General features: G+C 41.3%; 1 protein-coding gene across 3 annotated transcripts in view; it reads left to right on the top strand.

Moving 5' to 3' along the window:
* MTMR10 (myotubularin related protein 10) overlaps nt 1-16,874 on the top strand; it is a 61,765-nt gene that overhangs the window by 29,044 nt on the left and 15,847 nt on the right. For 2 of the 3 annotated variants that reach the window (XM_082198039.1, XM_082198041.1), the window contains exons 4-9: nt 2,432-2,504; nt 4,988-5,142; nt 12,726-12,816; nt 13,831-13,987; nt 14,495-14,582; nt 16,361-16,449. In XM_082198039.1, coding sequence (XP_082054165.1) covers nt 2,432-2,504; nt 4,988-5,142; nt 12,726-12,816; nt 13,831-13,987; nt 14,495-14,582; nt 16,361-16,449 — 653 coding nt within the window. The remainder of the gene's footprint in view (nt 1-2,431; nt 2,505-4,987; nt 5,143-12,725; nt 12,817-13,830; nt 13,988-14,494; nt 14,583-16,360; nt 16,450-16,874) is intronic. The other variant, XM_082198040.1, reaches the window with a different exon arrangement.

The following is a 16,874-nucleotide window of genomic DNA, read 5'->3' as shown; positions in this document are numbered from 1 at the left end:
AAGACAAGGCTGAAGCAGATGGATCTGCTTCCTAGTACTGGGCACTTCCCTTGGTGGCTTTGCACATCCACTGAGAGCTAGGTAGCCCATTGATACCCAGATTCAGGTGGATAGCCATGTTGATCTGTCATAGTCATAATAAATAACAAGATTGATACTCAGGCATACTTGGCTTCTTTAGATAGCTCGGCTTAGAAGCTGGAGAACAGGGACCTGGCCTGGCAATGAGGGGTGGTGCTGGTTGAGAGATGTGCCACTGCTCGTTCCTGACCTTGTTGAAGAATGCTTCTGCTCTGATAATAATAAAGATTAATGTATCTAACATAAGAAGAGCCCTTCTGGTTTACTTAAAAGGCCTCTCTGTAGGCCAGGTTATAGAAGTCTTACTTACCAGGTGAAGCGGCCTTGGAGGGGAAGAGCCAGAGTGCCCCAACTCTTACTGTGCACCATGTGCTCAGCATCTTCAGAGAGGCACACCCTCTCTGTTTTTTAAAAGAAAAGATAAATAATTGCTGAAGCATCAGTTCTTTCCCATACTCTTTGAATTTGAAAATCCAATCCAAATAACTTTATTGCACTAGCCATTGGCCATGACGAATCTGAATAAAAATTATGAGAGTGCTATTAAAGAGTTAGAAATGGTGCAAAACCAATTTCTCAATTTGAAAATCGGTGCAAAACAAAATGCCTGGAATGAAAATAAATTTGATGTAACTCGCCATGCGCTTCAGCAACAGTGGTTCCCATTCATCAGCTCTTGTGTGCACCAGGGCTTCCTGGTTTTCTTACATGAGGAGGTAGATGTCTGGTGTGTACAAAGTGGGGAATCGCCACGTGTGCAAAAAGCATTTTCCTAGAAGAGAACAGCAAGCCCCGGCTTTGATCACAATTTACATGGCTTATTTTGCAAATGTAGTCTTGTTTTGTTTATAAACTTAAAAGTAGACACTGGAGTTTGATAATGGTGCCGGTCCTGCTGATTTGCCTACTTGCATGTTGAAATTTTAGCGGGGAATGTTATTGTCATACATCTAGATTATTGTTTTAGTTTACAAGAAAATAGGAATAGTTTGGAATGAAATTCCAAAGGTACACAAAAATATGCTCAGTGCATTATGAATTAAAGTTCTTTTAGAGCACTCCAAATAGTGAACATATCTAGCATAATACAGTGGTACGTCGGGTAACATACGGTTCAGGTTACATACGCTTCAGGTTACAGACTCTTCTAACCCAGAAATAGTACCTCGGGTTAAGAACTTTGCTTCAGGATGAGAACAGAAATCGTGCAGCAGCGGCAGCAGGAAGCCCCATTAGCTAAAGTGGTGCTTTAGGTTAAGAGCAGTTTCGGGTTAAGAACGGACCTCCAGAACGAATTAAGTACTTAACCCGAGGTACCACTGTACTATAAAAACAGTTGCACAGTGTAGCTTAAAACTAGTATTACAATATCAATAAAAGAAGGAAAGAGACAGCAGATATCTTACCAAATGTTGAAAATGCTTATATGGACATTAAAAATATACAAATAAGAACTAAGACCAAATGAAATTTAAAAACTGCCAGATGATAGTAATGAGATACTGACCTAAAAAAGCACACTACCATGTTCTTTGGTGCAGGTTAATTCTGTGTCCAGGGCAGCTGTCTACCAGCTCCACTTGGTATGACTGCTGAGACCCTACCTACCTGCACCCTGTCTTGCCAGAGTGGTACTTGCTCTGGTTATCTCCTGCATGGACTACTGCAATGCGCTCTACGTGGGGCTACCTTTGAAGGTGACTTGGAAACTACAACTCTCCAGAATGCAACAGCTAGACTGGGAGTGGCTGCCAGGACCATATAATGCTGGTCCTAAAGGCATGAGCACAATTCGAAGTGTTAATGCTGACGTATAAAGTCCTAAACATCCCCAGCCCTGTATACCTGAAGGAGCGTTTCCACCCCCATCATTCAGCCTGGACACTGAGGTCCAGCTTTGAGGGCCTTCTGGCGGTTTCCCACTGCAAAAAGTGAAGTTACAGCAAACCAGGCAAAGGGTCTTCTCAGTTGTGGTGTCCGCCCTGTGAAACACCCTCTCACCAGATGCCAAGGAGATAAACAACTTGATGACTTTTAGAAGACATCTGAAGGCAGCCCTGTACAGGGAAGTTTTTAATATTTGATGTTTTATTGTGTTTTTAATATTTTGTTGGGAGCTGCTGCTACTACTGATTGCTTCCTTCCCTCCTTTGGTTTCTCTAATGTAGTTTGCAGGAGAATATTTTTAGCTTAATGTTACGCTGAGTGGCAATAAAATATTGACCCTCAGCCCTCAAGATGATTGCATCTAACCAAACAAAGCATACATCACACTTCATCTTCACAATTATTAGGCCAAAATATAAAGTGAGTTGTGGTATTTATCATGAACTTATCTCCTGTATTCCAGAAATTCCATTACAGGAACCTTCTCCTGGGAGAACATGATGTTGCTCTAACATGCATTGAGCAGATAGTGACAGGTACGTATTAAGGAGCTGGATATGAAAGATAGATTTTTTTTTTTTTGCTTTGGAGGGGGTACATTTATATTTAGGAAATTAAAACAGAATAGTCAGAATTCCCAGCTTCCAGTTCTGCCCTGCGACTATGGTGGCGGCTCTCTGGGGCTCAAGAGAAGCTTTGATGGAGTGGAGGGGGGGATAACTGAGGTGCTATGCATCCCAAAACGCTTCGAGAAAATTCCAGGGGATCTGTGGTCCCCATTTGTGCCTGCTCCCTGCCTCCATGAGGGACAGGGAGGGGTGAGGCGCTGGGTCTTAAGCTTTCCATCACAGAGTCAGCCTCCATGTCTGCCATGGCAAATGACAGATTTCTTTTTCAATTCGGATACTTGGATATAAGTTAAAGGCACCCTATGGAGAAGATGAGAACAGTAAGCTGCAAACAGTTTGGCTGTTAAAACTGAGGTTTTGTGAAGAAGGTAATTCCTGCCGTAGATGAGAGCTGGAAGCGCAGAGGGGTGGATTTTTATATTTTGTATTAAGGTGTGCAAGCTTTTTGTCGCATCTATGCCCTCTTGATTAATAGAATAAAAGTTAACAAGTCTAGTAAACTTTTAGCAAAAGAGAATAAATCTGGGATTTGGTTGGAAAGAAACTGTGTATGTGAGTTGGTGGAGTAATGGCAATGGGGAAGGGACGATCTGCTTTCTTTTTCTTTACCAAGAGAACACTCCCTACTTCACCTAAGAATGTTGAAATATAAAGAATTTAAAGTAAATAAGGATCTCAGGACACTGGAGTTGAGCACATTTGCTGTGGACAAGGATTGTTGGAACATACTTAAAAACTGTGAGAAAGGAAGGGAATGCAATGAACCCTGTGAGGAAGGAGTGGATCCATTTGTGCACTTGACCATGAAAGGGGAGAGGTGGGCATGGAAGTTTTCAAGATATTGCAGTATACCCCCCTCCCCGCTTGGCTTCATGGGTCGATATCTGTGATGATTTTAGTTAGACCGCATGGTGGGCCAGATGGTTGTCCTTGAGAACTCAACTTAATAATTGATAACAGACCACGAGCTTTGTGATATGAAAATATATCTTACACCAGTGATGATTTGGACAGGAAATGGCTTTGGTTAACAAAGATCTCAAGGGCACAATTGAAATTTGGGATGTTGAAACTGAGTGTATTTACTATAGACAAAGATTGTTGGAATATAATTAACCCTGCAAAGAAGGAGCAGATCTATTTGCCTAAAAGGTAATCTGGAATTCCTAATGGTAGAGTGCAAGAATTGTGATTTGATGTGAAAGGGGAGAGGTGGGCTTGTACTGGTTATAAAGTTTTCAAGATACTACCATAGCTGTCAACGTTTCCCTTTTTTTAAGGGAAATTCCCTTATTCCGAATAGGAATCCTCGCAAGAAAAGGGAAAAGTTGACAGCTATGGATATTACAGTACATCTCCCTTGGTTCTTTGGGTTGATGTTTGTGATTATGATTGTTGGATTGCCAGATGGTGAGCCAGATGGTTGTCCTTGAGAACTCAACACAATAAGTAACAACAGATTACAAGCTTTGTGATGTGAAAATATACCACACACCAAAGAGGATTCAGACAGGAAAGGACTTTGCTTGAATGCACTATGGAATTGGAAAGTAAAGGGGAACAACTAGGGAAAGGATAATGCCAGGTTGCTATACATGCAAGATGTAAAGGGATTAATGACCTCACTTGTTGATATTGGAAATCTAATTGTTAAATAAATATACATTTATTTATTTGTATATTATAAATAAATTGATAAATGGACAGCTGATGGATAATGAAAAAATATTATTTTTAAGAAATGGAATGTGAATTTGAGTAAATATACAATATAATGCAGCAACAGGGAAAACTATGGACGCATCCAGGAAGTAGGGTGGGAAGTCACAAAAAATGCATGCCTTCTAAATGAAATTGAACTAAGAAATAGGAAGCATTTGTAACCCAAAGCAACAGGGACACCATGTAAGAGTTCCGTGGTTTGGACAGCATGTATAGTTGACTCTTGGGCCAGTAGTTCCAAATTATGCCATTGTTTGTGCACAATAGTACAGAGGTGGGTTAGATTCTGACCAGAGGTGCAGTTGTTAGTGTTGAAATTGAATGAAGGAAACACAAGTCAGCTGCAGAACTCACTACAAAGCTGTGAAGCTCTGAACTCCTGGGAGGATAAAGTGGATACAAACAGGATAGTCTATTGCCATTAGGCAGGTGCCCTATTGTTGTAGACACCTGCTGGAAAATTTTATTTGTACACCATTTGGAAAACTTTTATCAAGTTATTTATACATTTTCTAATTAAATCAATATAAATAAATAGTAAGCAGGTCAATGTACTCTTCAGATGGGAGCTGTTGTATATCAGTTTGTTTCTGTTAAGCATTCATAACATGGTTATTTGTTATATGCATAACTGTCTCCTTTTTATTAAAAAAAATTCTCTCTTGCAGTAAATGACACAAAGAGGAAACAGAAAGTTCTCGGCCCCAACCAAAAGCTTAAATTTAACCCAACAGAATTAATAATTTACTGCAAAGACTTTCGTATCGTCAGATTTCGTTTTGATGAAGCGGGACCCGAAAGTGCAAAGAAGGTATTGCAGCAGGTCTGATATTTGTCTTGAATATTGTCTAGATGGAGAATTAGCCAACAATTTATGGTTTTTCTTTCAAAATAAAAACCTGCCAAATAATTAAATACCATTCTGGTGTATCTGAAACTGGTTACTTGTGTTTCATCCATGGGTTAATCGTTCCATTTACCACCATAAACATCAGTAAATAACTTTGAAACTATAGAAGTAAGATGATGTTACATGCTAGAATCTTGAAGTTGCTTGAAGTGACAATGGAAATGTGTTTTTACGTAGACCTGGCTCTCATTGAGGTGGTAGATTTGTGTGTGAACTATAATACTTGCCTCTGCAGATGGGGACTTGCATAATGGAATGTACCTTTGTATTTTAAAAAATTCCTTCCACATAGCACATCAGGGAGAAGCTAAGCTTGAACCCTTGGAGGGAATTGGTTTGGGGGAGATTCAATCTTGTGGCCCCCCACCTGTATTCCAACACCAGTGGTGCAACCCAGACCACAGTGAGAACGAGGTCATGGGGTCCTAATCCCTTTCACTCACATTTATACACATTTGGCTTACAAGGTAGGAATAGTAACTCTTATCATAGGCTGATTCTGAGGAGGAGCTAGCTAGCTCTAGCCTATATATGCACAACTATTTCTACTGTATCCCATATAGACATGAAGCAAGTAATTAAGTGGTAAAATCTTGCTTAGCACTTAAGCCCATTTAATGTAATGTTAAGGCTTATGGCCAAATAAATTTCCTTGTTTATCTTAAATGTAACTTGCGTATCATTTTCATGAATCCTGCAGTTGCTAAGCCAAGTCACTTAATAGGAGATGAAAGATTTTGGGTAGTGTTTTTAATGCTGGTGGCATTTGGAAAAACATATACTGGCTTATTCAGCCAATATATTTGCAAGCCATTTGCCTGCATATACAGTCATTTTGCTCCATCTTTCATGGTGTGTAGCAGCCAGACCAATAAGTTTGTGTTATATCCTGGCTTGTTCCAAAGTTGGTAACTATTGTTTGTAAGAAAAGAAAGTATTGTTTGTAAAAAAAAGAAGAAACCATGGTTAATTAAAGACTTAATGGTTTGATTGCTGTGCACTGCAAAGGAGTGGTGCACTCGAGCAAAAGACTTGTGTATCCATTTCATAAGCAAACACAAAAATACAGTCATCCAAACCAGGCCTCTGTGTTTTTTCTAATCCTTGAAAAATATTTTTCATCACCACCATATTAGGTTTTTTTCTGGTTCTTGCAGTTGCAGAATGTATTCCTTGCCTGTCTTTGCAGCAACCAGTCTTCTAATAGCTTTGTTCCTTAAATGTTTAATACACAATAAAAGGGGCTTCTGTTTTTTGGGAACCACAATTCAGGTAAATGAACACTTGTTTCCTCTCACTCAGGCTTGAGTCCACCTTCTAAAATGTCACTCACACACCTTCTGTGACCTAAGGCCCACCATCTGTTTTGGTGTCTGTTCCCTAAACTGCTGAGAGCCAAACTAGATGCAGTATGAGTTCATGATGGGATTGCCCAGAACCTTCCGCTTTAGTAAAAAATAGCAGTTGTATTTATCTAGGTTTATTTCCCCGTTTGTCAAAGCAGTTGCATGGACATGGTAATTTAAAAGAAAGAAAGCAGGTAGGTAATCTGGGTCATAGGTTTCCTACATCTACTTTGACCTCTAGTTTTAGTGCATTAGTCTTCAGCCAATAAAACCCACTTCTGGGTCATCGCCCAATCTAAAATGCACCCCATTTCAAACTACAGTTTGAAAGTTGTAGGGATTGAAGACTCAAATACTCTAATGGTTCATTTTAAACCCCCTGAGACTTCACAGTAGTGGTTTTGTTGATACTAGAAATGGAAACCGTTTGCTTTATGCTGACAGTGGCTGTCCTTTGAGCTGCCAGTAGTCGAAGGTTAGGACATGAAAATTTACACATAGCTCCTGGAAAGTTGAAGTCAGAGTTTTCTCTGGCAGATGCTTAGCATTTTGCACTTGTTTTAAAAACTACTGGATGAATATTTAGGCTTGGTTAAAGAAAGAACAAGAAGTCCATTCAGTGTGGCATCTGCTGTTATTTTTGCTGTTTTGGTTTTAAATTTCTCATAGAGCTATATGTAGAGCTAAGGGCTTTACTCAAACACAAATTTCAAGTGAAAACTGTAAATACTTAATATCCAGAAACCAATACAGAGACTGAATCAGCCTTAAGCATGCTTTCTTGTGCAGCACACTGGTATTTTTTGTATATGAAATGCTTAAAATTTCATTCCCATAAGAAGTAACTAGGAGACATTTGGACTTTGAGATCTTTGAATATCTCAGTATATACATTGCAATATAAACATTGCTTATATTGATAGTATTAGCAGAATCTGTACTTGAAATGCATGATTTGGGACTCAAATTTTGTATATGTGTGATTGAGGGAGCAACATGACCAGCACATTGATAGTAAGATGCAGAATGTCGAATCTCTTAAGATCAAGAACATGCCAAAGGCTGAAAAGCCACTTAGCTGTGCCCGTCCCATTCTTCAGCTTGCTTTAACCATAAGGTAGCATTATGTTATTTTAGTGCTAAATATGGTATTGTAGGTATTCTTTTGTACCCAAGGCATGTAAAGCCACTTCCAACCCTGGTTTGGCTACAAAAGCAATGCTTGTTAGCGTCAGCCAGCAGAGGTAAGAATTTGCGCTATAAGAAGGAAGCAGTGAATGCCCACAATCTGCTCCTGATACCTTAATCACAGTTTAGGGGGCCAGAAATGTTAAAATCTGCACCATCTGAGCCTTTACCATCTTTCTTCAGTTTTGTTTTTTTTTTAAAAAGAAGTTGAGGGGTTGCATAGGACCAATGGTGGGAGCCAGTTCATGCTGCTATCTTTCTTGGTTGGTATTGATTACAGTTTCTCGCTTAACAGGCAGATGTAGATTTGGGGAACTGGCCCGTGTTTGGGCTGATCTCTACAGCTTTCACCATAGTATTTCTCTCTAAGCATTTGTAGCCTTGAGTTTTAAAATCACATTCCTATTTCCTTCTGAAAACGGAGGAAGCCCCCTAGGCTTTTCTCTGTTGCAGAAGAATTCCTGATAAGTTTTGTAGCTGTTTGCCTGGGACTAATAAAGTGATCCAAAATATTTATTGGTAATTTTCCTTAGCTTTTTTTCTGTTCTGCTGAAACAAAGCTAACCGGTCTGGAAGGAGGTCCCTGTTACAATCTGTGGGAAGACAGAAGAGGAATGCTAATGGTTTTTCTTTTCTACAAATAAAGCTGACTGTGTTTGCACACTTGGTTCAAGTCTCCAAAAGTACGTCAAATCTTCCATTGCTTCCTTCCTGAGTCTCTCCTCTGGAATGTGACATGGGGAAGAATCCCCGGTAGTAGTTGCCAAGGGAGTGTTATTGTTCCCTGGTCAAATCATAAAGGCTGTATGTGTGGGATAGCAGACTGCATCTTCCGTATCTGCTGCCCTTCATATCAAAATGGGTGAGCCTAGTTGCATACCATCTGCATGCTGCAGCCGGGGGGGGGGTTGCAGTCTTGCCTCCTCCCTCTCCAGAGCCCCTTTATTTAAAAGCAAATTAGAACATGAAGATTTAGAAAATAACTTCTACTATATTTGCTTTATTTTTTTTCTTGTCATACTAAAAGAATAGGAGACAATGTCCCATAACCTACTGAATAATAATAAAATCCATCTGCAGTGAATTAGCCCTTCTGTTTTCAGTTTCCCTGACCATATGTGTACATGTTCATAGTGACTAATTAGCTTGAGCTATAAGGTGGTGACTAAATAGGGGTGGAGGGACAACACAAAACTCTGTGTTGCTTAAGTTTGTTATTCAGTTGTTTCTGCTGTCAAACTACAGCTGAAAATTCTCAAGGAAGACAAATAAGGTGGGTGTGGGAGGAAGTGAAGGGAGGGGAAGGAGAACATAAGTGGAAGCAACTAGAAGAAGTCAGCAACTTCAAAGGAAATGGTGCATTTTTAAGTTGCAGTCCAAAGCAACAGTTTCTATTGAAATTGGGGAGATGGTTATCTGAGATTGGTACTACAGCTAAAAATTCTTAACCTTGGCATGGGCTAATGACTAATATATCAGAAAACTAGTTTTTATTTTATTCCTTGCATTTTAAATTTCGAGAGCACCTGTATCTGCTTGGGTTATACAGGTTGCTGTATAGAAAGTAAAGGGTAAAGGTAAAGGGACCCCTGACCATTAGGTCCAGTCGTGGCCGACTCTGGGGTTGTGGCACTCATCTCGCTTTACTGGCTGAGGGAGCCGGCGTACAGCTTCCGGGTCATGTGGCCAGCAGGACTAAGCCGCTTCTGGCGAAACCAGAGCAGCGCACGGAAAACGCCATTTACCTTCTTGCCGGAGCGGTGCCTATTTATCTACTTGCACTTCGACGTGCTTTCGAACTGCTAGGTTGGCAGGAGCAGGGACCGAGCAACGGGAGCTTGCCCCCTTGCAGGGATTCGAACTGCCGACCTGAATGGCAGGTCCTAGGCTCTGTGGTTTAACCCACAGCGCCACCTGTGTCCCTCTATAGAAAGTAGCAAAGTGCAAATGTTATCGTACACACTGCCAGGAAGCTGTGGGTTTTTTGGCTGTGGCCATTTCTCCAGCGGCCCTGCTTTGCCTGACAAAACTGCCTGTCTCGAGCAGGAAACTCTTTTTTAAAAAACAATGTTGCTTGTTATACAGGGTGCTCTTGATCTCTTCCCATTCTCTGATGTGAGAGCAGTTGAAGATAAAAACCTTCCTCTGCTAGTTTCTAAGAGGAAGAGCAGAGGAGCATCATTACACAGAAGAATCAGTTGGGTAGGATGGGAAAGAGTGATTGTCCGACTTACGCAAAATCTGTATTTAGTTTTTGTGGGGTGTTTGATGGCTGTTCTTCTACTTTTCCCAAAAGCACATTGTCAGTAGAAGACATCAAAGCTGGCTTGCATGCAGAAGGTCTCCAAGTAGAGCTGGGAGAGTTTTTAAAGTTTAGACAGTGCTGAGAGAGATGGACCATTGGTTTGATTTGGTAATAGGGCTGGGCACCTACCTGGGAGTCAAACCCATTGAACTCAGTGGGGCTTATTTCTCAGCAGACATATATACTGTATAGGATTGCTTGGAAAGTGGTCTTACCAAGAAGAGTTATGACTTCTCTATATTTGGCTTTGCTCCAAGTGTGTCTTCACCATTTTATCACCCATGCTGCTTCCACACATTTTTAAAGGGTTCCCCAACCCTCAGGAATGACTTCAGGAGGCGGCTGTAGCAAGAAAGGGTAGGGGGTTCTTTGGATCCAACCCTTGCTTATTTTTTGTTTAACAAAAATGCTCCCAGAAAAAGGGCGGGCAGTGGTAGCATATATCATCTGCCACATGGCAGTACAGTAAACCTTAAGCAGTGTGGATCAACAAAAGGTAACCTATACATAGATATCTTGTATGTTCAGTGCTACATGGTGAAGGTAGCTGGATTTAGGGAGAAGAGGGGCCTTATGAAAGCAGACCTCAGCACTGCTTTTGCTGCACTGTGAGCTGCTTTCAAGAGCTTTAGCTTGTGTATCCTAAAAGTTTATTCTTTGCACACTAAGCACTTGGGTGGGGCAGTGTGTGCAATGAAATAGAGAAATGTTTTCTCATGGCAGACAGAAAAATCTTGAACTTTCTCCTTTTCCATGACGTTCCGTGTAAGTTCAAGGAATTTACCATTTGGCATTAAGAAACTGCTTTCATTAAAGCCCTGGACAATGGCACCACTATGTGTAGTTTCTGTTCTAGGCATAAATAGCAAACAAACCAGACGTTTTGTAGAAAAATAAATCAGGATTTCCAGGTAGATAGTAATTTCTCTTGTCAAAAAATCCATGTGGCCATTGTTTTCAACAAAATCCTGTGGACTGTTTCTGTTTCTTTTCCCCTTGTTAAAATGCAAGTAAGGATTTATAGGGGAAGAAAATGTGCAACACGTGTAATAACAAGGCAGTGGCATTAGGCCTTGCCTATATTTGTCTGCCGTCGTTCGGTCCCAGCTCCTGCCCACCTAGCAGTTCGAAAGCACCCCTAAGTGCAAGTAGATAAATAGGGACCGCTTTATAGCGGGAAGGTAAACAGCATTTCCATGTGCGGCGCTGGTGCTGGTTTCGCCAGATGCAGCTTCGTCACGCTGTCCACCTGACTCGGAAGTGTCTTTGGACAGCGCCGGCTCCTGGCCTCTTGAGCGAGATGAGCGCGCAACTCTAAAGTCGGTCACGACTGGCCCGTACGGGCAGGGGTACCTTTACCTTTACCTTTTATATTTGTCTGTATGTTGCTTTGGTCAAGGTGAGAATGAATGGACTTCGTGCAGATTAGAACTGTTCCATGGGATAAAGTTAGCAATTTGATTTTTTTTTAAGTCAATGGAATTTTTTTTTTCAATGCCTGAAATGGAAACTATGGGCAACATTTCTTCTCTTTCAGAATGAATGGTAATATGTTTAAAATGGAATTTTAAAATAATATGGTAATGCAGCTAATTCACACAACTGCAAATCTATTCAGAGATAATGATAGCATTGCTGCAGCATCTACCTAGGTATCAGTTCTGAGTAGAAAAATAAACTTATGCTGGTATTTTCAAATGGAGATTATATTCTGGGCTGAAACACAATATAAAACAAATGAACATGGCATCAGGGTAGCTAATATTGTCTATAGGCAATATGAAACATGCAAAACAACCACCACCACCCATATTTGCTTGGAAACAAGTCCCAGAGTGGGGGTTATTCCTAGGTAGGTTCATTGAATTGCAGCTTTACTACTCATTCGCATCATGGCATAGCATGGCCACTTGGTATGCTGGTTATTGCTGAATAAAACCTAGAGACCTATCCATGTTAATTTCATAAATATAGTAAACAGTACATTTCCCCCAGGCTATATACATTATATACGTGTTCTTGAAGTAACACAGTAAATTTATATTTGAAATATTGTGAATATGTAAACTAGTTCCCCAGATTCCTTAAAAGTTTTTTATTTTCAATTTCCTGCAACTTCAAGCCTTTCTGAAACTGTATATCAAGTTGCACAGAGGATCCTCAGGATAAAGGAGTGATGCTTCCCTCTGAAAAATGTCGAGAGCCAAGAATAAGTCATGGCTGACTCTAGCTGCCTAGCAAAAAAACATAGTCATCTTTCTGTTTAATGAAATTGGAAATTGGATTTTAGAAAGCACATTAGTGACAAAAGCTGGGATTCAGATAACTGCATAAGCAGTTTTCTTCACCCAGGGAGGGTTCAGGCTTGTGTCATGGTTTATTTTACGACGTGTCCTCTGGGTATGGTGTCCTCTGGGTATGGCACAGCCCTTGAGTATGCCTAAGGAGCTCTTTTGATCATGATCACTGTTAGTAGAAGCCAAAGTAAGTGATGGCACTTGGAAGTTGGAGGGATACAGCTCGCCCTTCCTTAGACAAAATCACATAGTTTTGCTTTCTCTAGTCCGCCATTTCCTCATGCAGTCTAGTATTTTCTAGTAAAAAGTGGTTGGAAGCAGCTCAATGCACCCCAGTTCTTTTTGTTTTCCTCTGTTCAGGTGTGCCTTGCAATAGCTCATTATTCCCAGCCAGCAGATCTTCAGCTCCTCTTTGCATTTGAATATGTGGGCAAGAAATACCACAATCCAGGTAATGCAGACATTTACTTTGCCTCATACCCCTTGGAGGGGCCTTTTGGGTGAGAGCATGGCTGCCACTTTTATGGGAGCTTTTTGGTGCAACCAGGGGTTTGTTTTGGAGGGTGTCATATAAGCAGTCCTACTTGGTAGGTAGTACATGTTTACATGCATAGAAAAGCTCGCTAGAAATGTATCTGTGCCTAAGTGTGCTGGGGGAGGATTGCAGTTCTGAAGCTAGAAGAGAGCCCTTTGCTCGTCAATATGCACCATGAAGGCTGAGCTTTCATCTCCCCTTGCTGTGTTCTGGGTTTGCCAGAGGAGAAACAAGCTATGCTCAACGGAGTTTTGGAGTTCAAGGTAGTCAGGCTGGAAAAGAAGAACCAGCTTGTGTCACATGGGAGTGTTACAATGGTGCCCTTCCTACCTTTTCTTCCCAGTCTTGGTTCCTTGGCCGCAGTGAGATAATAGATTTGCAACACCAAGCTCTACTAATGAGGCTAGAGTCACTTCCACATAGACTTTTTGTAGCAAAGTAATCTGTAGGGGGAAGTATTTGAAGGTTGCTCATTTAAAGAACCTCTCAAGAATTAAACCGCTGAAGAAAGGAGTGGTAGTTTTCAATATGGTAGTTGGTTTAGCCTCGAAATAGTGGGAATCTAATCCTAAATCCATTGAAACTTATGAAAGTTTGCATTAACAGAGGCATTCCTTAAAATGGCATAACGTGTTGTCACAGATAGATTAAACACATTAAATTAATTTGACATATGGTAGGGGCAGATCAGAACTTCTCTTTGTTTCCCCATTTAGTCTGTCAAAACTTGGCCAGACACACAATGGAAAATAATATGCTTTGGGGGTGCTCTGGCCCCTACACAGCTGTATTTTCAAGATAACTTAACAGTTTTATATAAAGCAGCATTGGAAGTTTGGAGGTCTGTTTGTTTCCTGCAAGATATTGTACATCTGTTTATTTGCATGGCACAACTTGGAAAGAACTTTTTTAAAAATCACTTTCTTCTAGCAAAAAAAGTGAATGGAATAGATCCTGGAGGAGGAGGAGGTGGGCAGCTGACTCCATTGTTTGAGACATACTCTGACTGGGATAGAGAGATCAAGAGAACAGGAGCATCAGAATGGCGTGTATGTTCAGTGAATGAAGGCTACATGATATCTACCTGGTAAGTTTGCTTTTCTTTTATAGCCAGGAAACCACACTGGGATTGAGAGGCAGAGTTGGCCTCAGGGCACAATTCCATTCCCTAGCAATGAGCCTCTTCTCAGTGATCTTTTGCAACCGGATTTTGAAGCAGTTTGTGAAAACAACACTGCCATGGCTGTTGTTATGAATTGCATTGGTACATAGCTAACCACTCTGTCTGTGAGCCACTGGCTGGTAAAACTCTAGTGCTTTTGCAAGAGGAAATGGTTTTTTTCAGATTGCAATTGAAATAATGCAGTTTAGGTTCCATTTCTTAGTAAAGAATAAGCTAGCTCTGCATTGTCATTAGAGATAATAATGACCAGATTAATCTTAAGATTTCTATGGTTGATTTCTAAACAAAAGGAAAACATTGACACTTCAACTCTTGGCTTTAGCATTCTAATCAATGCTGCATATAAAAAGACTTTACTTGTATTACATTTCCCAAGTAACTATTATGAGTGTATTTTGTCTTGGCCCCAAGTCTTCCAGAATACTTTGTTGTGCCATCATCTTTGGCGGATCAAGATCTCAAGCAGTACTCCTACTCCTTCACTGGAAGACGGATGCCAGTAAGTGTGAAGCTGACATTGCTGCTTAATTGGTAGTGTTACATCCCTGCCAGAGTGCAGCCCACTCCGCTACACAACTATGCAAGGGATCTGCAACTATTGAGTTCCAAACTCTTCGGGGTCAGAAAGGAAAGGTTCAAGGAAAGTGTAAGAGCAGCCCCGGTGAATCAGATTGAGGACTCACTGGGCAGTCAGACTCGCTGGAAGCCTAGAGCCCAGGACACAAGGCCTTCCCTGCTATTGCACCCTAGCAGCTGTCATTCAGAAGTACACTGCCTCTGAATTTGGAGATTTCATACAGTGGTGCCTCGCAAGACGAAAAGAATCCGTTCTGTGATTCTCTTCGTCTAGCGGTTTTTTCGTCTTGCGAAGCAAGCCCATTGACGGATTAGCGCTTTTAGCGGCTTATCTGCTGATCGGATCAGCTGATAAGCGGCTTAGCGGCTTAGAAAAAGGGGGGAGGGGGAAAAACCAGGAACTCGCAAGACATTGTCGTCTTGCGAAGCAAGCCCATAGAAAATTCGTTTTGCGAAGCACCTCCAAAATGGAAAACTCTTTCGTCTAGTGAGTTTTCCGTCTTGCGAGGCATTCATCTTGCGGGGCACCACTGTATAGCCATCATAGCTAACCGTGGAAAGTCAAGAGTCAAGGAGGAATAAATTTCAACATCTTGTGGCAATGAATTTCATAAATTATTTCTTGGATTAAGAAATCTTTCAGTCTGTCTCAAATCATCTTCCTATCAATTTAATTGGGTGACCCTGAATTCTAGTGTTATGGGAGATGGAGGGGAAAAATCCCCCTTTCCACCCAAATGAAGTATAGGGAGGGGAGGTGGCAGATGAGGATATCATAGCAATAAAAGAGCTAATGGAGTGTGATTGTGCTCATGTCCTGCTTGCAGGTTAACCATAGGCATCTAGCTGATCACTGAGAACAGAATGCTGGATTTGATGGACAGGGCAGGAAGGGAATAGAGTTCTGTAGGGTGGGTGGTAGTAGCCATAGGATAGGAGGGACACCCCTAGAAACTATTCTGGATATTTTAGCCTTGTGAAGGCTACACTTCACAATGTTAATGTATTTCTGGCATTTGCAAAAAGCATGCTTTTTGGGTGGCGCTGTGGGTTAAACCACAGAGCCTAGGACTTGCCGATCAGAAGGTCAGTGGTTCGAATCCCCGCGACGGGGTGAGCTCCTGTTGCTCGGTCCCTGCTCCTGCCCACGTAGCAGTTCGAAAGCACATCAAAGTGCAAGTAGATAAATAGGTACCGATCCGGCGGGAAGGTAAACGGCATTTCCATGTGCTGCTCTGGTTTGCCAGGAGCGGCTTAGTCCTGCTGGCCACATGACCCGGAAGCTGTAAGTTGGCTCCCTCAGCCAGTAAAGCGAGATGAGCACCACAACCCCAGAGTCGGCGACAACTGGACCTAATGGTCAGGGGTCCCTTTACATTTAATACCCGGTTGTATTTTTCCCTGGCTCCTGAATGCTATCTTTTAAGATATTGTTAATACCATGCTAATTTTATTGTGAACCACCTTTAGATTTTTTAAAATGAAAGATGGTATAGAAATGCTTTAAATTAAATGCTGAAGATAATTTTGCTTTCTGGAACTTCAGCAGCTACAACCAGCAGCCTGTGACTTTCCCTTCATGAACACAAAGATAGTGAGATAGTGGTCGTTTAGAGGTGCTGTAGGCTTGTTGAATATAGTCCTTTGCATGACTTGAACCTTGCCTTGAATCCACAATATAAAGGATTCACTTTCTTCTAGATGTGGTGCTGGAATCACTCCAACGGAAGCGCAGTTGTGAGAATGGCCAGCATTAAAGACCAGCTGCAACAGCGAAAAATAGACCAACGGTAAAGATGGCAGTATTGTTTGCTTAGTGGGCAAAATCAGATTCCCTTTGACCCAGAGTTTGGAGATTTTTGGGAAATGTGTATGTTCTTAATGTAGCATAGAAGCAAGTAGGAAATATGTTAAGGTGCAAGTGAAGGGTAAGATCCCTAAGCTTTGTGAGAAGTATCTGTGGGGCAGAACCGACGTCCTTTCACCTAACAGTAGGACCTTTGGCAAATGTTGCCTGTGACCCTTAAAAACTCACCTTTCTGCAGAGAACTTAGTGATCAAATTCTGCACCGTGTGCCACATCTACTATCTCATATTCTGTTGACAGAGGAGATGAATATCCCTGAGTGTTGAGTTAGATAAGCTAGTTGCTCTTAAGCATTTTTAACTTGGGTCATCAAGATCAGATTCTCTGTTGTTGTTGAAGGCTATGTGG

Source organism: Podarcis vaucheri (genome assembly GCF_965113315.1).
Source record: "Podarcis vaucheri genome assembly, chromosome: 14".
NCBI lineage: Eukaryota > Metazoa > Chordata > Lepidosauria > Squamata > Lacertidae > Podarcis > Podarcis vaucheri.
The sequence above is the reverse complement of the archived record's forward strand: the minus strand, read 5'-3'. Positions and strand labels throughout refer to the sequence as shown.